The sequence below is a fragment of the Dasypus novemcinctus genome, chromosome X, assembly GCF_030445035.2.
Source record: "Dasypus novemcinctus isolate mDasNov1 chromosome X, mDasNov1.1.hap2, whole genome shotgun sequence".
Classification (NCBI taxonomy): Eukaryota; Metazoa; Chordata; class Mammalia; order Cingulata; family Dasypodidae; genus Dasypus; species Dasypus novemcinctus.
This window is the reverse complement of record NC_080704.1, coordinates 106,479,111-106,503,791: the sequence shown is the minus strand read 5'-3', so window position 1 is coordinate 106,503,791 and position 24,681 is coordinate 106,479,111. Positions and strand designations below refer to the sequence as shown.

Genomic DNA, 24,681 nt, shown 5'->3' with positions numbered 1-24,681 from the left:
TTGTCAAATGCTTTTTCTGCATCAATAGATATAATCATGTGATTTTTTTCCTTCAATCTGTTTATATGGTGTATTACGTTGATTGATTTTCTTATGTTGAACCATCCTTGCATACCTGGGATGAATCCCACTTGGTCGTGGTGTATAATTCGTTTAATGTGTTGTTGAATACGATTAGCAAGTATTTTGTTAAGTATTTTTGCATCTAGGTTCATTAGAGAAATTGGTCTGTAATTTTCCTTTCTTGTGATGTCTTTGTTTGGCTTTGGTACTAGGGTAATGTTGGCATCATAGAAGGAGTTGGGTAATGTTCTTTCTGTTTCGATGATTTGGAATAGTTTCAGCAGGATTGGTGTCAGTTCTTTCCGAATGTTTTATAGAATTCACCTGTGAAGCCATCTGGCCCTGGGCTCTTCTTAGTTGGGAGATTTTTAATAACTGATTCTATCTCTCTGCTTGTGATTGGTTTGTTAAGATCATCAATTTCTTCTTTTGTCAATATGGGCTGTTTATGTTGTTTCTAGGAATTTGTCCATTTCCTCTAGATTGTCATTTTTTGTTGGAATATAGTTTTTCAAATATCCTCTTATGATAGTCTTTATTTCTGTGGGGTCAGTGGTGATATCGCCTTTCTCATTTCTTATTTTGTGTATTTGCATCTTCTCTCTTTTTTTCTTTGTTAGTGTTGCTAAAGGTTTGTCAATTTTGTTAATCTTCTCAAAAAACCAGCTCTTGGTCTTGTTTATCTGTTCAAGTGCTTTCTTATTTCTATTTCATTTAGTTCTGCTCTTATCTTTGTTATTTCCTTCCTTCTTCTTCCTGTTGGGTTACTTTGTTGTTGTTTTTCTAATTCCTTCAAATGTGCAGTTAGTTCTTCAATTTTTCTTCTTTCTTCTTTTTTGATATATGAATTTATGGCTATAAACTTCCCTCTCAGTACTGCTTTTGCTGCATCCCATAAATTTTGGTATGTTGTGTTATCATTATCATTTGTTTCAAGGTAGTCATTGATTTCGTTTGAGATTTCCTCTTTGACCCACTGTTTTTCTAAGAGTGTGTTGTTTAATTTCCAAATCGTGGTGTGAAATCTGGGCTTCTTTCCCTTGCAAATCTCCAGCTTGACTCCACTGTGGTCAGAGATAATGTTTTGTATGATTTCAATCTTTCTGAATTCGTTCAGCCTTTCTTTGTGGCCTAGCATATGATCTATCTTGGAGAATGATCCATGTGCGCTTGAGAAAAATGTATATCCTGCTGCGTTTGGGTGTAGCGATCTATATATGTCAATTAGATCGAGCTCCTCTAATATACTATTCAGATGTTTTGTTTCTTTGGTGATTCTCTTTTGAGATGTTCTGTCCAGAGTTGATAGTGGTGTATTAAAATCCCCCACTATAATTGTAGATGTATCTATTCTTTCACTTAGTTTTTCCAGCGTTTGCCTGACGTATTTAGAGGCACCCTTGTTAGGGGCATAGATATTTATGATTGTTCGATCTTCTTGACAGATTTCCCTTTGACTAAAATGTAGTATCCTTCTTTGTCTCTCACAATTGTTTCACATTTAAAGTCTATTTTGTCTGATATTAATATAGCTACTCCTGCCTTTTTTTGGTTATTGTTAGCTTGTATGATTGTTTTCCAGCCTTTCACTTTCAATCTCCATGCGTCTCTGGGTCTAAGATGTGTCTCTTGTAGACAGCATATAGATGGTTTTATTTCCTTATCCAGTGTCCCAGTCTGAATCTTTTGATAGGTGAGTTTAATCCATTGACATTCAGTGTTATTACTATCAAGGAATTATTTGTGTTAGCCATATTTTGATTGGATTTGTGTTTGTCATATTTTGTTTGTATATTTTTTTTTGTCTTTTTTGTTGTTGTTGTTGTTCTTATACTCTCCTCCAACTTTGCCTTTCCTGTTTTTTCCTTTCTTCCTGCAGAACTCCCTTTAGAATTTCTTGAAGGGGAGGTTTCTTGTTGGTATACTCTTTCAGTTTCTGTTTGTCTGCGAATATTTTGAACTCTCCATCATGTTTGAATGCTAGTTTAGCTGGATAGAGTATTCTTGGTTGGAAATTTTTTTCCTTTAGTACCTTGACTATATCATACCACTGTCTTCTTGCCTCCATGGTTTCAGAAGAGAAATCAGCACTTAATCTAATTGAGCTTCCCTTGTATGTGATGGTTTTCTTTTCTCTTGCTGCTTTTAGGATTTTCTCTTTGTCTTGAGCATTGGATAATTTGACAAGTATATGTCTTGGGGTGGGCCTGTTGGGGTTTATGACTTGTGGAGTGCGCTGTGCTTCTTGGATATGTACATCTGTCTCTTTCAGTAGATTTGGGAAGTTTTCAGCCATTATTTCCTGCAACACTCTTTCTGACCCCTTTCCCTTCTCTTCACCTTCTGGAATGCCTATAATACGTATGTTTTGAGCGTTTTGCATTGTCATTCAGGTCCCTAAATCCTAATTGGATTTTTTCTATCTTCTTATTGACCCCTTCTACTATCTGTTTGATTTCTGATGTACTGTCTTCCACATCACTAATTCTCTGCTCTGTCTCTTCTAGTCTGCTGATATTTGCTGCAAGTGTATTTTTAATTTCTTGAACTGTGGTGTTCATTCCCATCATATCTGTTATGTTTTTGCGTATGTCTGCAATTTCCCCTCCAAGTGATGTCTTCATGTTGTTAACCTCTTTCATTACTGCATCAAATTTGTCGGTGATAAATGTTCTGAGATCTTTCATTGCTTGTGCCAAGTTTTGCTCCCCTTCGTGATTATTGGTTTGTTGATTGGATTCAGCCATGTTTTCCTGATTATTGGTTTGGTTCGTAGATTTTTGTTGCTTTCTGGTCATCTCTTTATTTTGACGAATTTAATCAGTTCCTTAGCTTCTTTGTCTGCTCTTGGAGGTTAATTAGTTGTTATTTTTGCACAGGTGTTATATCTTCTCTTTGTCACTTTTTTCTTCTTATTCTAGTTACTTGTTGTTGGTTAAGTTCACTTTAGAGGAAAGTATTAGTGTTGGGTAAAGGCAATTGTGTAAGCAAGGGAAAAGTGTAAAGTTGTATTGGTGATGTATGTTAATAAAGCAGGAATATGAGATCTGGAAGGATGGAGGTTAGATTCATGTAGATTGTATAGAGTTATAGCTGTAGGTAGAGTACCTTTTATGAAGTTGATGACTGAATTTGGGAGGAATATGGTATGAACTACACAGCTATTGTTTTCATGAGAGAGGGAAAAAGAAAAGAAAGGTAATAGTTTCAAGAGTGGATAATAGACAGAAAACAGAACAAAGGTATTAGAAATTAAGAGTTAGACACTTTGTGGATCAAAGAACGGGAGGTGGGGGGTGGAATATAGGAGAGACAGTAGATGATAGTGGATATCAAGATGCTGGGGAAGGGGGATAATGTAGGTAGCCTAAATCAGTTCACACAGAAATGAGGCAGTGGAGGATGGGAAAACCCAGCAAATGTGAGGTGTTCCCTGTAGCACCTATTGTATACTTGAGTTAAAGTAAAAATAAGTGGAAGATGAGGGACAAGAGGGAAAGAGAAAACCGAAAAAAAAAAAAAAACAAACTAATTATAATAAAGAAAAACGAAAGGCAAGAAGAACGGAAGAAAGAAAAAGAGGATGGGCAAACGGTGGGGAATGGATAGGGAGAAGAGAGATACAGGTACACACGTGTCACAATTGCAACACTATCTAAAACAACAACTTCCCCCGCTTTGCCCTAAAATCCCCCCGTCTGTCTGCCCAAATGGGTCTGCAAGCACCTCCCTCCCACAAACCCCCAATAGGCCGCCAGGGCCCACGAACTCCCCAGTACTGCAGATGCTCAAAAAAAAAAAAAAAAAAAAAAAAAATTAAGTAAAATTAAAAAAAAACAAAAAAACAAAAACGGAGGCTTGGACCGGCTCTGCCCGGCTCCTCACGCCGCCTTGGCCTGGCCTGGCTCCGCCCAGCTTCCCTCGCTACAGCGGCCCAGCCGGCTCCGGCGTCCACCTCCCGCCACCGGCGGCCTGGACCGGCCCTGCCCGGCTCCGTACCCGCCGCGGCCTGACCCGGGCCCGCCCGGCTCCAAACGCTACCGCGGCCCGCAGCCGGGGCCTGCACCGGCCCCTCCCGGCTCAAGCGCTACCGCGGCCCGCAGCCGGGGCCTGCACCGGCCCCGCCCGGCTCCAAGCGCTACCGCGGCCGCAGCCCGGGGCCTGCACCGGCCCCGCCCGGCTCCAAGCGCTACCGCGGCCCGCCGCCGGGGCCTGCACCGGCCCCGCCCGGCTCCAAGCGCTACCGCGGCCCGCCGCCGGGGCCTGCACCGGCCCCGCCCGGTCCAAGCGCTACCGCGGCCCGCAGCCGGGGCCTGCACCGGCCCCACCCGGCTCCAAGCGCTACCGCGGCCCGCAGCCGGGGCCTGCACCGGCCCCGCCCGGCTCCAAGCGCTACCGCGGCCCGGCTCGGCCTGGCTCAGCCCCACCGAGCGGGGCTAGATGCCTCGTCTCCGCCTACCCAAGAAGGGAATCCTCTACAGGTAGCTGGGATCTCCGTGTATATTTCACAGACGAATCCTCTCTGTTACCTTCCCTCCAAATCGATGTCCAGACACCTCCGGACCAGCAAAAATCCCGAAACAATCCGGTCCCAAAGAGTCTCCAACGCCGCCCAGCCGATTCCCTGCAGAAGACTCTTAACAGGGATGTTCACTCAGCCGCCATCTTGCCCCCTCCCTCTGGTAAGTACATCTTTGGGCACCTCTGCACCTCATAGACAATGGTCCACATCATGGCCCATACTCTCCTCCATTCCATCCAGTGGGCCCTGTGAGGATTTACAATGTCCAGTGATTACCTCTGAAGCACCATCCAGGGCAGCTCCATGTCCCAAAGACGCCTCCACCTCTCATCTCTTCTGCCTTTCCCCATACCCATCGTCCACCTTGTCCACTTTTCCCAATCCAATGCCACCTCTTCTATGTGGACATTGGATTGGTTGTGTCCATTGCACCTCTATGTCAAGAGGAGGCTCAGATTCCACATGAATGCTGGATGCAATCCTCCCATTTTCAGTTGTAATCACTCTAGGCTCCATGGTGTAGTGGTTGTCCTTCTTCAACTCCATCTTAGCTGAGTGTGGTAAGTCCAATAAATCAGATTCCTACAGAACTCTTGAGATCAGCATTGCCCTAGGCCAGGATTTCTCAACCTTAGCGCTATTGACATTTTGGGTTGGATGATTTTTTTAAAAAAGATTTATTTATTTGTTTGTTTGCTTGTTTGTTTGTTTATTTCTCCCTACCCCCTTCCCTCCTCCCCCTCCCCATTTCTGCTTTCTGTGTCCATTTGCTGTGCGCTCTTCAATGTCTGCTTGTATCCTCATCAGGTGGCCCTGTGAACCGATCCTGGGACCTTCCAGAGTGGAAGAGAGGCAATCTTTCTTCTGTGCCACCTCAGCTCCCTGATCTGGCTGTGTTCTCATTATCTCTGCTTCCGTGTCTCCTTTTGTTGTGTCATCTTGCTGTGCTAGTTCTCTGTGTTGGCCAGCACTCCTGTGCAGGGCAGTACTCGCGCGGGCCAGCACTCTGCACAGGCCAGCACTCTGTGTGGTCCAGCTTGCCACAAGGGCCAGCTTTCCTTCACCAGTAGGCCCTGGGCATCGAACCCTGGACCTCCCATATGGTAGACGGGAGACCAATTGCTTGAGCCACATCTGCTTTCCTGGATAATTATTTGTTGTGGGGGGATAGTCTGTGCATTGTAGGATGTTTAGCAGGATTCCTGGCCTCTACACCTAGATTCCATTGGTTATGACAAATATCTCTTGAGGGCAAAATTGCCTCTGGTTGAAAACCACTGCGCTGATGTAATCATATCCTCTTCCCCTTCCAAACGTGCTTCTCTTTTTTATCCTGTCATCTTAATAAATGGTACCACCATGTACAGGAAACATGTCATCCTAGATTCTTCCGTCTTTGTTCCCCCATCTTCCTCAGCCACATCTAATCAGTCTTGAAGTCCTGTCAGTATTACTTTAGAAAAATATCTTTAATCCATCCACTTCTCTCTATTTCTGCCATCACCACTCTAGTCCAAGCCAGCATCTTCTCTTTTCTAGACTACTGCAATAGCCTCCAAGTTGGTCTCAACGATTCTAGCTACTCCACCTCCTGTGAGCAGCTAGAACAATCCTTTAGGAGGTACCAGGGATTGAACCCAGAATCTTGAACATGAGAAGTAGGCACTCAACCACTGAACTACACCCGCTCCACTGTACTTAGTTTTAAAAATCAAATAGTGCTAAAAGGTTAGTAAGGAAAAATGACAGTTCTCTGCCCCAACCCTTCTTACTCTCAAATGCTGCTCTCTATAAACAACAGCAAATATTTTGGCTATTTTAAAATAAGACATTCTTCTGCTATATCTTGATTTATCAAATGTATTATATGTTGACTTCCAGTTATGGCATAGAATTTTTTTTTGTCATCCTTCCCGAACTATCCTTCCTCTCAATATTCTTTTTCTTTTTTTCAATACCTCTTTATAGCTTAATTTTTGTTAAATAATTTTTAGTGTTTATATTATTACTATGTCTATATTCACATAGCTTATCTATTCTTCAATTTACTAAGGTTTTGCTTCCTTTACTGTATACTTTTTCTCATTCATTTTTTCTTATGGAAAATTCCAAACATAAATGTAGAATGGTATAACAAACCCCATGTACCCATTATCCAGCTTCAACAAGTGTCAACATGTGGCCAGTCTTATTTTATCTATACTCCCACCCACTTTCCACCCTTCTCTTTTAGATTGTGTTGAGGCAAATTCTAGACCTTATATCATATAAAATGTAAATACTTCAGTGTGAGTCCTAAAAGAGAGGATTTATTTGTAAACAATAACCTCATTCTATTATTACATCTAAAAACAGTTATCCCATAACATCATCAAATATCCAGTAACTGTTCAGATTTTACTTGATTTATCTCATAAGTATTTTAATTTTTATAGTTGATTTGTTCAAATCAGGATTCAAACAAGATTCATACCTTGCATTTGACTAATAATGCCTCTTCAGTCTCTCTTAATTTTAAGTACCTCTCCTATAAAAATTCTTTTGTCCTTGCCATTTATTTTTTGAAGAAATTTTTTGTTTTCCTGTGGAGATTCTCATATTCTGGATTTAGCTGACTGCATCTGCATCATGTCATTTAATGTTACTACTCTGTCTTCTATAGTTCCTGTAAATTGGTAGATCTAAAGTGTTGATTATATTCAGGTTTGATTTTTATGGCAAGAATACTTTCATATGTATATGTCTGGGCTCTCTTTTGTGATGTTAAAATTGATCCATGTATTCAGGTGTTGTCAGTCTGACCTACTCATTTTAATTGATCCACTCATTTAGCAGCCATTGACGATTATTGCTTAGCTCCATTTTTCATTAGGGGTTGCAGTGTGGTGATAGTCTTAAGTTTATCATGCCTTCCTCATTCATTAGCTAGAATTTCCCTAAAAAATAATTTTTCCTTATCAACTATTTGGTTACACTGAGGTACTCATACAAAAAAGGTAGGGGGGGTAGCGAATGTGGCTCAAGTGATTGGGCTTCTGCCTACCACATGGGAGATCCCAGGTTCAGTTCCTGGTTCTTCCTAGAGAAGGCGTGGTGGGCAGGCATGGCGAGCTGATGCAACAAGATTATACAACAAAGAGACACAAGGAGAAATGACAATGGGAGACATAACAAACCAGGGAGCTGAGGTGGCTCAAGCAATTGAGCACCTCTCTCTCATATGGGAGGTCCCAGGTTTGGTTCCCAGTGCCTCGTAAAGAGAGATTGAGCAGACACTGAGAGCACACAGCAAATGAACACAGAGAACAGACAGTAACTGTGAACAACGAGGGGGAGGAATAAATTATATAAAAATAACCCTTTTTAAAAAAAGGTAGGGTAAATCCTTGGTTCTTTCACCTTAAGAGGTAATCAGTTAAATTTGTTTGTTTTGGCACCATTATGAATTCATGGATTTTTAATTTTTTTTATTTCCCCACCCCCCCCTCGATGTTTGTGCCTCGCTGTCTGCTCTCTGTGTCTGTCTGTTGTGCACTCCCTCTGTCTGCTCGTTGTCTTTTTAGGAGGCCCTGGGAACTGAACCCCGGACCTCCAATGTGGGAACAAGATGCCCAATCGCTTGAGCCACCTCTGCTTGTTGTGTCTCTCGTTGTATTTCCTCCTTGTGTTTCCTTGTTGTGTCATCTTGCTGTGTCATCTCGTTGCGTCAACTCACCATGCCAGCTCGCCATCTTGCTTGTCTTCTTTAGGAGGCACTGGTAGCTGAGCCCAGGATCTCCCATGTGGTAGGTGGACACCCAATTGTTTGAGCCACATCTGCTTCCTGAACTCATGGATTTTTAACTACGTTGATGTGTTTCAATCTACTGCAGTTACTATATTTTTGGATACTTTAGTCAATGGGAACCTCTTGAAGCTGCCTCAGACCCCAAAGTACCCCAGCAGTTCTGTCGGAGACCTGCAATCAGCAATTTCTTCAAGGAATGATTGTTTGTGTGTGTGTGTATTTGTGTGGGAAATGGTATTTGGAGACCACAGTATGGGTGCTAGAGGAGCTCATTTATATTGGGTTGTCATTATTTCAAGGGCTTTTTAGTGGATAGAGCTAGGAAATATTTTTTTAAAGAGAAAATATATCATGAGTTTATACTGATAGATGCAAATCACATTTAGAATTACAGAATTTTACTTAAATCCTTTGATTATATGTTTTTGTCCCTTGTTTCATAAAATGAGAAAATTTTAGCTCCTTACAACATTAACTTAATTCTTATAGTAACAGTATTATTATTGTTAATAAACAATTATTGAAAAGAGCTTAGGTTTCTTTCCATTTTTTTTTTTGGTCAAATTATTCTTCTTGAAATAATTCATCACTTTGTAATTAAGCCACCAATTTGATATGTAGGTTCTTTCTCTTAGCTTTTTTTTTTCCATTTTGCTTTCAAATTTTAGGGATTGATTTTTTAGTTTTTCATTTTTTATTTTTATTTTTTAAAAATATTTTTTATTAGAGAAGTTGTGAGCTTACAAAACAATCATGCATAATGTACAGAATTCCCATACGTTACCCATGTATGATCACCCTATGCTGTTGTAGAATATCTATTACAGATTATAAAAGAACATCATCAGACTATTACCACTAACTGTAGCCCATAGCTTACATTTGGTATACTTTTTCCATACACCCCTCTATTAACACTTCATATTAATATTGTACATTTGTCATAGTTCATGAGAGAACACACTTATATTTGTACTGTTGACCACAGTCCATCTTCCACCACATGGTTCACTGTGTTATACAGTCCCATGCCTTGTACAGTCTGTCCGAAGGATACACCCAGTGGCTCTCGCTTTCATAAGAGTTGTGCAGTCATTGCCTCAGTAAATTTTTGAACTTTTTCTTGAATCCAAAATTTTAAAAATCCCATTCCCCCTATTATTGGCCCTTAGCATTGATATAGTACCTTCTGTGGCATTGACACAAGAATATTATAACATTGCTGTTAACTAAAGTCTATAAGTTACATTAATTGTATTTTTCCCAAGTATCACTGTATTTTTACTACTTTATAATAGTGACGTACATTTGTTCTAGTTCATAGAAGAACATTCTTGTATTTTTACTATTAACCACAATCCTCATCCATTCTATAGTATTGAGTCCCTAGATTATTCTCTAGCTTTCTTTCAGTAGACATTTATGTCCCTAAACTTCCGTTTAGCCACAATCCTGTTCATAAACCAGCCATGTTAGTTATACTCATTATAATATGTTACCATCAACTCTATCCACTTCCACACTTTTATAGTCAAGCTAATAAAAATTCTACATACATTAAGCATTAGTACTCCCTCTCAGCCCTTGTCTTATCTCCTAGTAACCTATACTCTACGTTTTAACTCCATGTGTTTGTTATTCATGTTTAGTTCACGTTAGTGAGACCGCACAATACTTGTACTTTTGTGTTGGCTTATTATTCAGCCTAATGCCCTCGAAGTTCATCCATTTTGTCATATGTCATACGTGTCCTAATTTCATTCCTTCTTACAGCAGCACAGTATTCCATCATTTGTATATATCACATTTTGTTTATCCATTCATCAGTTCATGGACCCTTGGGTTGATTCCATCTTTTGGCAATTGTGAATAACACTGCTATAAACATCAGTGTGCAAATGTCTGTTTGTGTCACTGTTTTCAGTTCTTCTGGATATATTCCTAGTAGAGGGATGATTACCTGATATATATCAGTTCTATATTTAGCTTCCAGAGGAACTGCCAAAGTGTCTTCCACAGAGGCTGCACCATTCTACACTCCCACCAACAATGAAGTAGTGTTCCTATTTCTTCACATCCTCTCCAGTACTTTTTTTTGTTTTTCTAATAATGGCTATTCTGTGAGGTGTGAGATGATGTTTCATTGTTTTGATTTACATTTCCCTAATAACTAGTGATATTGAACTTTTTTTCATGTTCTTTTTCACTATTTGTATTTCCCCTTGGGAGAAATGCCTATTTAAGTCTTTTGCCCACTTTTAAATTAGGACTGCTTGCTCTTTTATTGTTAAGTTGTATATAGCATGGAAATCAAACCTTTATCGGATGTGTGGTTTTCAAATATTTTCTTCCATTGAGTGGGCTGCTTTTTCACCTTGACAAAGCCCTTGGAAGCACAAAAGTGTTTAAGTTTGAGGAAGTCCCATTTATCTATTTTTTCTTTCATTGCCCATTCTTTCAGAACAAGGTTTAAGAAATCACTACCTACCACAGGATCGTGAAGATGTTTCCCTACATTTTCGTCTAGGAGTTTTATGGTTATAGCTTTTATTTGTGTATGAGATGTGAGATAGGGGTCCCCTTTCTTTTGGATATGGATATCCAGTTCTCCCAGAACCATTTGTTGAATACACTCTTCTGCCTCAGGTAGGTGGGCTTGACAACCTTGTCAAAAATCATGTTAAAATGGATAGAGTTGATGGTAACACATTATAGTGGGTAGAACTAACACAGCTTGTTTAGAAATGGGATTGTGGCTGAAAACGGTGTCTAGGGATGTAAATGTCAATTGAAAGAAAGCTAGAGAATAATCTAGGGACTAAATAACGTAGTGAATCCAGAGGTGGATGAGAATTGTGGTTAATAGTACAAATACATGAATGTCCTTCTTTGAACTAGAACAAATGTACATCGCTATTGCAAGGTGGTAGCAATGTGGAGAAGGCTGGGAAAATATAATTAATATAACCTATGGACTATTGTTAACAGCAATACTGTAATATTCTTGCATCAATGCCAAAGATGTACTGTGTTCATATAGTGGCCTATGGAAAAACATACCAGAGTATGCTATAGACCATAGTTAGGGGTACTAGTGTGATGATATTATTTTATAATCTATAACAAATGTTCCACTACCATGTGGTGTGTTGGTGGAGGGGTGTTATTTGGGAATTCCACACGTGTATATGATTGTTTTGTAAGTTCACAACTTCTCTAATAAAAATATTTAAAAAATCATAAATGTGAGGATCTATTTCTGAATGCTCACTTCTATCATTGGGCAACATATCTATCTTTATGCCAGTGCCACGCTGTTTTTACCATTGTAGCTAAATAATATGCTTTAAAGTTAGGAAGTGAGAGTCCTCCACCTTCATTCTTCTTTCTTAAGATTATTTTGGCTATTCAGGACCTAGTACCCTTCCAAATAACTTTGATAATTGGCCTTTCCAATTCTGTAAAAAAACAGGCTATTGGAAGTTTTTTTTGGGATTGCATTGAATCTGTAGCTAAATCTGAGTAGAACTGACATCTTAACTATGTCTTCCAATCCATGAACATGAAGTGTCCTTCCATTTATTCAGGTCTTCTTTGGTTTATTTTAGCAATATTTTGTAGTTTTCCAAATAGAGTATATGATTTGTTTTTCTTTTTTTCTGTTCTTTGAAATGTCTGTTTCCTTCAGGATTTTTTCTAGTTTATTTGTTTTGAATATCATCTTTCATAATGGAGACTTTAATAAAAATATCTTGTGATACTTGGCTGTCTGTTCATATTTAAGAGTGAGGTCTCTAAAAACTGACTGGGCAGTTCAGTGTCCTTGAGTCAGTTTGTTAATTCTTGGCTTCATTGCTTTGGTTTGGGCAAATAGCTGGGAGTGTGGCTGGCTTTTTGGAGGAAATAAATGTAAGCCCGAATGAACAAGGAGAAAAATAGTAGGAGATGAGGTAATAGTTAATGGGGGTGAGATCAAGTAGTACCTTGGGGGTCATTGTAGGGATGTTGGCAGTTATTCTGAGTGAAGTTGGTAGTTATTGGAGATTTTGATCAAGGGAATGACATGATATGATTTAGCTTCTAACAGGATTGCTCTGGCTGTTGTAGTAAGAATGGATTATTTGGGGGGCAAGAATAAAAGCCGGGAGATGACTTAGGAGGCTGTTGCAGTAATCCAGGTGAAAGATGATATAGATTCAGACCAGTGTGATAGCAGTGGAGGTAGATACATCTTGAAGGTATAACAAGATTTGATTTCTTTATGGAATGAATGAAACGTATAAGAGAAAGAGTTAAAAAATTGTTTCAGGTGTTTGAGTGAGCAAGTAGAAGGATGAAGTTATCAACAACTGAGAAAGACTGTGGTAGAGCACATTTTGGGAGGGGAGATTAGTAGTTCAGTTTTGAGATGCCTTTTAGACACCTGAGTGGGTATGTCAGATAGGCAGTTGAATATATTATTGTGGTGTTCAAGAGATAGAAATTTGGGCGTTCATAACATAGAAATGGAGTTGTCAGCCAGTGGATAGGGAGAAATCATTAAGAGATTGAGAGTAGAGAGAAAAGAAAAGCATAACATGGACTGAAGCCTGGGGCACTCCTATTTTAAGAGTTCTGTGAGAAGAGGAGGTGGCAGTAAAGGGACTGAGAAGGAGCAGCCAGTGAGGCAGGTGGAAAACCAGGAGAGTGTGGTGTCCTGAAAGCCAAGTAAAGAAAGTGAATTGGGGAGGAGGGACTCCTCAGCTGTGCCAGACTCTACTGATAGGTCAAGTGTGATGAGGATTGAGAATGGACCATCGAACTTCATGGCAAGGAGGTCTTTGATGACCTTAATGTAAGCAGTTTTGGTAGATTGGTGTGACTGGGAGGAGAGAAAGGGGATGCAGTCAATATAAACAATTATTTTCAGGAGGTTTGTTACAAAGGGGAGCTGAGAAATGGGGCAGTAGCTGGTGGGGAAAGGAGAGAAAAGAGAGGATTCTTTTAAAAGATGAGAGAATAAGAGCATGCTTGTATATTGAGCCAGTTCGAATAGAATAAAATGATGGTGCAGGAGTGAAGGAAGGGAGAATTGTTGGAACAGTGAGCTTAAATAAGCTTATACCTTTTTTATTCCTTTATTTCATTTTAAGAGGATTTATAGGAGGAATATTCTGCCATTTTAACTAGAAGTCCCCTTCAATCTTTAATGCTTAGGCATTCCCATATAAGAACAGAAGTTTCAGGCTCAATTTAATAAATGAAGAAACTAAGGCCCTAGGCCATGTGGTGGAGAAGCTTTATTTCATATTTACTTACCCGTTATCTTCCAGGTCAAAATAACTTTTTCTAATCCCATTGTTCTGGGACCTCTGTGACATTTGCTTCTTGGTTCCAAAAAACATTCCTTTCCCACCTGCCAGTAAACAATAGTTGAATCAGTCATTTAAAAAAAAGTTATTTCTAAAGAAGCTTCAGATTACATAAATGTTACATGAAAAATATAGGGGATTCTCATATGCCCCACCCTCTCCCCCTCTCACAATTCCCCACATTAACAACATCCTTCATTAGTGTGGTACATTTGTTATAATTGATGAACACATATTGAGGCTATTAACTGTGGACTCTAGTTTACATTATGGCTTACACTCTTTCCCACACAATTTCGTAAGTTATGACAAAATATATAGTAACCTGTATCCATCATGGCAGTGTGATGCAGGACAATTGCAATGTCCAGAAAATGCCCCCATATTACACCTATTCTTCCCTCTTCCTCCCCTCAGAACCTCTGGTGGCAATTGCCTTTACATCAATGATAAAAGTTCTTCCATTGCTAGAATAATAATAAGTATAAAATAGAATAATAATAATAAGTCTACTTTAGTCCATTGTTCTTCCCCAGTCTTGAGAAGTTTGGGGTGGTGATGCCCGCTCTGTTTCTAATAGAGAGGGGGCTTAGATCCCATGGGGCAGATGGATGGAACGATCTTGCTTGCAGTATCAGATACTCTCTATTCCTTGGGATGGGTGTTGTCCATCATCATCTCCTTGTTAGTTGTCTTGGGTGAGTCCAGTGAACTGAAGAGTAGGTGTTGTAACTCTGCTGAGATTCAGGGCTCAGCTGGCACAGGGATGGACCAAAGATTTAAGTCTTGGGAAGCAGATGTGGCTCAACTGATAAAGTGTCTGCCTACCACATGGGAGGTTCAGGATTCGAATTCAGGGCCTCCTGGCCCGTGTGGTGAGCTGGCCTATGCACAGTGCTGCTGTGAGCATGGAGTGTCGTGCCACGCAGGGGTGTTCCCCGTGTAGGGGAGCACCACGTGCAAGGAGTGCACCCCGCAAGGAGAGCTGGCCCATGCGAAATAAGTATAGCCCACCCAGGAGTGGTGCCGCACACATGGAGAGCTGACGCAGCAAGATGATGCAATGAAAGGAACCACAGATTCCTGGTGCCGCCGAGAATGCAAGTGGACACAGAAGAACACAGTGAATGACATGAGAGGAGACTATGGGGTGAGGGGAGAAGGGGAGAGAAATAAATAAAATTTTTAAAAACTTAAAGAAAACAACAAAGATTTAAGTCTCTGGGACATATATTTAACAGGTATAGTGCTAATTATAGGTTCAAATAAAAGGGGCAGAAGAAACTATAAATGAGTCTAACTCTATTACACTGGGGAGCATAAATTCCAGAGTAAGGCCCACTGATAGGGCAGTCTTTCCTTAAATCACTGACCTCAAATTTGAAAACTATGTTTGGTATAGTTAAGCATATTTTACATTGCATTTGTATGAAATTATAGCAAAAGTGATCAAATTCAGGCTTAAATTATTTTACCTTCTCAGGAAGCACTGTTTTTTGGTATAACTAATCTTTCCCTGCTAAATTTTGGGTTCATATGAAAATACAGTGAACCCAGAACATGTGGATTATGAAAGCAAAAGTACTTATTAAATCACACAGTGTATCTTGTTATGGTAGAACTGACTTTTGTTTCAGACATTTGGTTTTAAGGATTTTTGATATCCCATCAACTAAATCAAGATCACATTTTATTTCTTTTCACCAGAAGGAAATGGAGGCTCCAACTATGCTGTAGTGTAGTTAAATCTGGAAATGATGGGCTTCCACTAGGAAGTTATAAATAAGAATGGAATCATAGCAGCTTAGTACCCTAGGTACTAAGGTACCCTAGGAATTACTGTTAGAAGCAATTCATTGAAATGGAAGATTATTGTATTCCACAATGTATATGAAGTAAATTGAGATTCTACCCAATACTACCTTTCTTGTTATTCATTCATACCTTCTTTCAATATTTGAAAGACTAGATTTATTAATCAGCCAAAGGGATGCTGATGAAAAATACCAGAAATTGGTTGGTTTTTATAAAGGGTATTTATTTGGGGTAGGAGCTTACAGATACCAGGCCATAAAGCATAAGTTACTTCCCTCAACAAAGTCTGTGTTCACATGTTGGAGCAAGATGACAGCGGATGGCTGTGAGGATTCAGGCTTTCTGGGTTCTTCCCTTCCAGGGTCTTGCTTCTCTCTGGGTTCAAGGTTCCTCTCTTCCCAGGGCTTGCTTCTTCCTGAGCTCAGGGTTCCTCTCTTCATGGGGCTTGCTTCTCTTTCCTCTGTGAGCTTACTTCCCAGGGCTCCAGCTTAAGGCTTCAGCATCAAACTCCAGTATCAAAACTCCAACATCAAAGACCCTCAGCTCTGTCCTTTGCCATGTCTTTTACTTGTGAGTCTGCACCCACCAAAGGGCAGGGACTCACCACCCTACAGACAAGGCCCAATCAAAGCCCTAATCATAACTCAATCATGCCCAGGTACAGACTAGATTACAAACATAATCCAATATCTATTTTTGGGATTTGTAACCATATCAAACTGCTACACTAGGGATATAACTGTAAGCCTTAATGGAGCTTACAGTTTGGAATCCAGTGGATATTATCTCTCTGTAAGAGCACATAGTGTCCGTGGATCACTGAGCATGAATAATCAGCTGTGGAACTTGTTAGTTTTGCCCGTGTAATAATACTGTTTTCTTCTTAGTACTACAAAGTATTGCTACAACAGTTCTCAGTGGAGCCCTGCCTTCTATTTCACGAAGATGAGTACTTGAGTGAGCTTACAATCTGCACAAATAACCAAGGGCACAAAATGGCCATCATCCCTTTCTATCTCCAGGACTTAGGTGAGACTCAAGGGATGATAAGGGCAGCTTCTGTAGTAATCCTTACTATTACTATGTTTCATTTGGTGTTTGGAAATTTCAGGAAAGAAAGCAGAAACTATACATCTACAGAATATTTATGTGAGTCTTGGAGAGGGGTATAGGATGAGGAGGAGGAGATGGCAAAGATATTTGACCATGCTACTGTCAAAATAAAACCACAGAGAATGTGGCTAGGTTGCCAAGTTAGATATCACACAACTACTTCTAATTATTTTCACAAGAACTTTGCTCATGGAAATTAGTAAGTGCTCTCCTGAATCCCAAACTCAATTCAATAGAAATTAAGATATAGTCAGGACCTGTGTGGAGCTGGCCCATGCACAGTGCTGATGCGTGCAAGGAGTGCCCTGCCACACAGGGGTGTCCCCGTGTAGGGGAGCCCCATGTGCAAGGAGTGCGCCCCGTAAGGAGAGCTGCCCAGCACGAAAGAAAGTGCAGCCTGCCCAGGAATGGTGCCACACACACGGAGAGCTGACACAACAAGATGACGCAACAAAAAGAAACAGATTCCCATGCCGCTGACAACAACAGAAGCGGACAAAGAAGACGCAGCAAATAGACACACAGAACAGACAACCGGGGTCGGGGGGAAAGGGGAGAGAAATAAATAAATAAATCTTTTAAAAAAAAGATATAGTCAGGATTTCATACCCAAATTAAAATTTACATTTGTAATGTGTTTAGAGCTTTTAAACATTCCCACAATAAAACTTTCCTATATTTATTTGATCATCTCAACCAACTTGGGAAGTTGGCAGGAGAATGAGATGTTTCGTCACCCTTATTTTACAGATGAGGAAATGGAGGCACAGAAGTACCCAAGGTTAAAGAACTAGGCATGATTTGAACCCATGTTCTTACATTCTTGGTGTGGTGTTTTTTAGCTCTCTAATTCCAAAATGGTTTACTGTGAAACATCTTTGTGTCACCCTAATAGACTCTCTCTAGTGATGTCAGAATTTTGAAATGTTTTGAACTCAAAGAAAGGATGTAGTTTCCATGTTCATTTTCTTCTGTGCCCCATCTTTCCTTTTTCTTAGGACTTAGGTCACCTAAGGTGGTGTTTGGGTTGGTGCTTGGTATGTTCATGGTAGAGAGGTATGAAGGAAATCGAAAGGTTATTTCTTCTTTGTAATGGGACAAAGTTTAGTTTAGCTCTTGTTTGCAACAAGAATAACTTTCACACTTTCTTTAGAGATGTATGAGGCTGAAACCACAGTCTAAGTGCCATGTCTGTTATGTAGGGTTTGTCAAAAGCAGATAAGCAAAGTAGAGCTTCTACTGAGATGTGAAAATAGCTTTTTTTTGGTTTGTGCTAAAGAACACTGCAGAAGTAACTATTGTAGAGTGTGGAGAGAGAATTTATCAGAGATGAGTCTTTGTTTTACTCTTGATTTTGTGGTCTGGACAGGAGAAACTGTGTACAGAAGGAGACTATAAAGGAGATTTTACCAACAGGCTGGGAGATGTCTGACTTGGCCTCACTTTACTCCCAGGAAACAAAACTGGGACAGGCAAACAGCAAGTGTTTGTGGATTGCTGATGCAGGGCTGGAGATAGTGGAGGATCTTGGCAAAGTGGTCCTGGCTCTCAAGTGTCTGCATATATCTATATCTCTAAGAGGGGAACTCTTACAGAGCTCTCAGGGCCATGACAAGGAGGTTGTGTCTAGAGATAGAATGGCTGTTGCCCCAAGGTGCTTTTTTCTTTTATCCTCTTCCAGCACCATGACACGTTGTAGCCATCAGCATTCCCACCTACCATCTCCTATTTGGGGAACCCCATATCTTTGAAGATCTGCATCTCTCCAGGTATTTTTTTTCTTTCCAGATGAACACTGCTGGTGCAGAGATGCTGTATTGGGCTGTGAAGGAGCTAAGTGGAGTGAACTCTGACACCATTATCTTTGACATCTGCTGTAGAACAGGCAAGTTACAGCCCCAGTTAGAATGTACATACTTAGCTCCCAAATGCCACTCACCTAGTACACAGGGCCCTTGAAGTATAATAGGGGAGGTGGTAGTGGTGGTACAGGCCTAACCTAATTGATTTAAAACTCTTGGATATTCTACTCTTATTCTTTCTTTCTTTCCAAGGTGTGATTGGCCTCTCTTTAGCTGAGCATATATCCCAGATCTTCAGGATTAAATTGAGGAGTAGTAGAGGATGCCTGGTGCATTCAGCCTTCAATGTTATACTACGCTCAGTCTGTGGAGAAATTTTAAAGTCTCACTTGTTACCCTGCTTTGGAAAGGGTTGTGTAGGAAAGGGCATCTACTCCATCCCCTACCTGCAGTGAGGAAGGAAGAGGATTCTGGGTGGTGTGATCAGAGTTGGGTCCTGATGATTTTCTGAAAAAGGTCTCAAAAACTTTCTCTAGTCTTTTATTTTTTTAAAAATGTATTATTTTCTTTTTTTTAAAAAGATTTATTTATTTATTTATATCTCTCCCCTTCCCCCTCACCCCTGTTGTCTGTTCTGTGTGTCTATTTGCTGCGTTTTCTTTGTCTGCTTCTGTTGCTGTCAGCGGCACGGGAATCTGAGTTTCTTTTTGTTGCATCATCTTGTTGTGTCAGCTCTCCGTGTGTGCAGCACCATTTTTGGGCAGGCTGCACTCTCCTTCGAGCTGGGCAGCTCTCCCTAAGGGGCACACTCCCTTGCACATGGGGCTCCCCAGCGCAGGGACACCCCTGCGTGGCAGGGCACTCCTTGCACGCATCAGCACTGTGCTTGGGCCAGCTCCACACGGGTCAAGGAGGCCCGGGGTTTGAACCGCGGACCTCCCATGTGGTAGACGGACGCCCTATCCACTGGGCCAAGTCTGCCGCCATCTCTAGTCTTTTCTTTTTCTTACTGTCTAGAAGAAGTTAGAGAGAAGCAACAAGCCTAGCTTATAGGAGGGGTAGTTGAAAAAACTTTGAACAGTATAGAAGAAACTTCTTGACATTAGACTCTGAGGCATCATAACATAATACAATAGGTTTCAAACTATTTTTAGCAGCAGAACCTTTCCTCAAGCAAAATCTTATGACAAACTGCAATATAGAAAACAGATTCTCTTGTACTGTCTACCCACGTACTGACAGTTCCTGAGGAACTTTGTGAAACCCTGAAATATAGCTGAAGGAGCACCTGAGTAAACCTCAAGATTCTGTTCTTGTTATAGCTACTTCTATGGCATATTGAGTATCTAAGTTGTAAATTAATACTCTCTGAGTTATAAAATAATGCTATCTAGTCTTTTCAAGCTGAAAGGCTTCCTGAGATATTTTAAGTGAAAGTGTTTTTTAAAAAATGAAGCAGGTTTGAAAGTATTTCTTTCATTGTTATTCAGAAGTTTATTAGATCCAAACGGAAAATGGCAGAGCCCTAGCTCCTATACATTCTGTAAAACTGGAGAATTTCCCCTCACAGCTGGGCTTCAGTTATGTCATTGGGTATCTCCACAGTGTTCGAGCAGAGAAGGTTTTGTGACAACTATTTAAGTCAAAGGAAAATGGAAGGTTAATTGTTGATATGGTGAACCCAGACTGTGTAAGGCTGAATATCTTCCTGCTAAAAAAGCTACTTGGGTATTCCCCCTTATGTCCACCAGCATTTGTCCCTCATTTCTACACCATGCTGTGGGTTCTCCCAGTGGACTGGCCTTGAATCTGCTTTTCCTATATTCATAACCAATCCTAGGAGCTGGTAAATTGGGAGTTCATGATGACTAGGACCATGATACCTTTATTATATACTATCAAGGTGTTTCTTCCTTTAGATTACCAGGTGACTCAATCTTTGAAATGGCAGGGCCATCGACACACTAGTTTTTGTTTCTTGTAAACCCCTTAGTGAAACCACAAGGAATGTCATTGAATGAGTCGTGGTATCTTTTTTAATTAATTTTTTTCTGATTATCAAAGTAATGCATGTTCATTGTGCATAATTTAGAAGATACAGAAAAGTTTAAAGAAAAAACATCTTTTTATCATCTGTTTTTAAAAGATAAATAGATCACACTAAATGTTACATTAAAAAATAAAAGAGGTTCCCATAACCCCATTCCCCACACCTCTACTCCTCCACACCAACTTCTTTCATTAGTGTGGTACATTCATTGCATTTGATAAGTACGTTTTGGAGCACTGCTACACAGCATGGATTACACTTTACATTGTAGTTTACACTCTTTCCCTGTCCATTCAGTGGGTAATGGCAGGATATGTGATGTCCATCATCTGTCCCTGCATTATTATTTAGGACAACCCCAAGTCCCGAAAATGCCCCACATCACATTTCTTCTCTCTCCCTGCTCTCAGCAACTACTGTGGCCACTTTGTCCACATCAATGCTATAATTTCTTCTACTACTAGTCACAATATTTCTATAGTAGAATACCAGTAAGTCCACTCTAATCCATACTTTATTCTTCCGTCCTGTGAACCCTGGAATGGTGATGTCCACTCTACCTCTATATCAAGGTTGGGCTTAGATCCCACATGGTTGATGGATGTGATTCTCCTGCTTGCAGTTGTTGGCACTCCTGGTTCCCTGGCATAGTGGTTGACCATCTTCATCTCCCTGTTTGCTGTCCTGGGTAAGTCCAATGCACCGGAGAATAGGAGTTGCAACTCTGCTGAGGCTCAGGGCCCAGTTGGCACATGGTCAGTCCAGAGATTCAAGTCTCCTGAGTATTCACCAACCTGAACAGCAACCATAGATTCAGTAAAAGTGACAGAAGAGGCATGTGTAGAAGGGTCACATCTGAGTCCAACTATATCACACTCAGGAACACATATTCCAAAGTAGGGCCCACTGACAAGGCACTGAACTCTAGAGCCATCTGTCATGACTGAAGAATCTGTGGGTCACCATAGCCGTCAGGAGTACCAGTACCTGGGGTTGTATCTCTTTTGGCTATCTCTGGGATCCTGCTGAGGTGTGCATAAGTGCAACCCCTCTGATAACCCCCCGACTCTTTTTGGAAGACTCTTAGCTATACAAACTCGTTTTTCTTTACGATTTCCACCTTTTATTCAAGATCTTTTTCTAGTTGCATCACCAGTTAGTGATTGGTAGTAATCCCTCAGTGCTGGGTGGGCTCATCCCCAGGAGTCATGTCCCATGCTGGGGTAAGGTAATGCATTTACTTGCTGAGTTTGGCTTAGAGAGTGGCCACATTTGAGCAACATGGGGGCTCTCAGGATGTAAATCTTAGGCAACCTGCAGCTCTAGGCCTAGTTGAAATTTCAGTCACACAGGCTCATAAGCATAGTCAACAGTATCAAGGGCTCCTCACTGGAGCATCCTTCTTCACTGATCTTTGCCTTTACACTTGGGGGATTGTTGGTGTTCCATTAGGGAATGTGACAGAGCTCACCTGGCTGGGAACTCAGCACTCCCCCAGTTGTCATTTGTAACTGTAACTACTATGAAAATACCCAACGAATATCTGAACATATTTATATACTCTATATACATGCCCTGGAGAACTCCCTCTTAACCATGTGTCCCCCATCAGTAACTCCCCACACTAGTGTTCTTCCCCTGCCGTAGTTGAACCCCTCTGTGGTCCAAAACTTCTTAAAAAATGAAGCCTAATATATTGCCAAATTCAATCAGTAGGAAAATGAAATAGTAATGGTAGGTTTAACGATTACAAATAGAATACATATTAATTAATAAAAAACAAAATAAAATAAATTGGGGTATTAAAAATGAAAAGTATCATAAAACTTTTTTTTAATATTTTGCCTCTCATCACTGTAATAGGTATTGCCCTTTATATACAGTGGCAAGGCAATTTCTTTCATTCCTTCCTCAGTGTCTACATCCTTTTACTATTTTTTTACTTTCTAATTTTGTCTTCAAAAAAGTTTTAAATCACAGTAAAGTCACATATATAATATAGAGGACTCCCATATATCCGACATCAAACCCTTTTCCCCCTTTCCCAGCAATGATGTTTTTACATGTTCATGTTAATATTTTCTGTAGCTGACGTACAGATATTGAAACATAACTACCAAACATTGTTCCATTTTGGTTTACAGTACGGTTTATATTTTAGACTGTACAATTTTCTAAATTTTTAGTTACATTATGGTTTACATCTTGGTTTACAATTTAGCCTATAGACTTTTATACATTTTTGGTGAAATTTAACATGTCCTGTATCTATCATTGCACGATCTTGTGGAACACTTCCATTGCCCCCCAGTTACCCTGCTTCCAATTATTCTATTCCTCTCTCCCCCTCCCCTCAGGGCCAACAGTGACTACCAAGCTTCACTGCTTGAAGGACAGAATTCACAGATACTTGCAACAATGCTGAGGGCTTGACACACTAGACTGTCCTACCCCATTGGGAGCCACCAATTCTCTCGAGAGACACAGTTCCCTATGTTTGATAACATCAGGCTTCCCCAGGATGGGGGTACACCTTCCAACATGTTCTATGTTTCTCCACCCAATTACATAACAGACTATGACAAGAAGAGCACACACACACTCCCTAGAATTACGCCCCTGTGCCAGATGTCCCCCATTAAGCACCTTAAACAGGTAACCTTCCTCATTATATTTTCTAAAGAGTTTTCACAACATTATAGTTTCAACTACATGCCCGACAATCTCCTATGTTCTTCTATTCCCCCCAACCCTCCCTTCAATTCCTTGGGTCATCTGATCCATCCTCCAAACACTAGCCCCCCTCAAGTCTGCAAAGACCCATCCAATAGTATCCCTATGCCCCTAAATTATCCCTTCCCTGTACAACTACTTACTTCCAAGTTATCATAGATTTCATCCATGTAGGCGTCAGCTCACAATCTTCCTCTCCTCCTTAATTTCCTGTAAGCCTATCATCTAGTCTCTAGCTCTCTGAGACAGCTTGGTTTGCGTATTTCATATCAGAGAGGTCATGTAGTATTTGTTCTTCAATGCTTGGCTTGCTTCACTCAACATAAGGTCCTCAAGATTCATCCATGTTATCCCATGTGTTTGTACTGTATTCCTTCTTAGAGCTGAGTAGTATTCCGTTGTATTTATGTACCACATTTTGTTTATCCATTCATCTGTTGATGGGCATTTGGGTTGATTCCAACTTTTGGCAATAGTGAATAGTGCTAGTATGAACATTGGTGTGCATATATCTGTTTGTATCCTTGTTTTCAGTTCTGGGTATATAACCAGCAGTGGAATTGCTGGGTCATAAGCCTAATCTATAGCTAGTTTTTGTTGAAATCCCCAAACTGTCCTCCAGAATGGCTGGATCTTTCTACATTCCCACCAGCAGTGGATGAGTGTTCACATTCCTCCACATCGTCTCCAATGCTTGTAGCCTTCTGGTTTTTTAATAGCCTCCAGTCTTATGGGTGTGTATTAGTCAGCCAAAGGGGTGCTGATGCAAAATACCAGAAATTGGTTAGACTTTATACAGGGTATTTATTTGGGGTAGAAGCTTACAGATACCAGGCCATAAAACAAGTTACTTCGCTCACCAAGTCTATTTCCACATGTTGGAGCAAGATGGCTGCTGACATCTGCGAGGGTTAAGCCTTCCTTGGTTCCTCTGGGCTCAGCTCCTCAGTTTTCTCCACAAGGTCAGCTGTAGACTATCAGGTGAATGGCTCTGTCACTCTCCCTGGGGCTCCACCTTCAGCACCAAACTCCAACATTAAAACTCCAACATCAAAAACCTTCAACTTTGTCTTTTGCCATGCCTTTTATTTGTGAGTCCCCACTCCTTGATTGTGGGGACTCAATGCCCTAATGAGGTGGCCCAATGAAAGCCCCAGTCATAACTCAATCATGCCCAGGTACAGACCAAATTACAAACATAATCCAATATCTATTTTTGGAATTCATTACCATTTCAAACTGCTAAGGGTGTAAGATGGTATCTCATTTTTAGTTTTGATTTGCATATCCCTAATAACTGTAGATTTCAAGAATCTTTTCATGTGCTTTTTAAACATTTGTATTTCTTCTTTGGAGATATGTCTGTTCAAATCTCTTGCGCATTTTTTAAATGGGTTGTTTGTCTTTTTATTTTCAAGATATAAGATTTCTTTATATATGCAGGA

The 24,681-nt window shown here is 40.5% G+C and overlaps 1 protein-coding gene across 1 annotated transcript in view; it reads left to right on the top strand.

Moving 5' to 3' along the window:
* The window catches only part of TRMT2B (tRNA methyltransferase 2 homolog B), a 38,848-nt gene extending 18,374 nt beyond the window's left edge, over positions 1–20,474 (top strand). The window contains 7 exon segments of the mRNA XM_071212974.1: positions 16,426–16,567; positions 17,650–17,707; positions 18,333–18,363; positions 18,365–18,536; positions 18,706–18,904; positions 20,059–20,143; positions 20,403–20,474. Of these exon segments, the coding sequence (XP_071069075.1) occupies positions 16,426–16,567; positions 17,650–17,707; positions 18,333–18,363; positions 18,365–18,536; positions 18,706–18,904; positions 20,059–20,143; positions 20,403–20,474 (759 nt within the window).
* Positions 20,475–24,681: the final 4,207 nt, after the last annotated feature.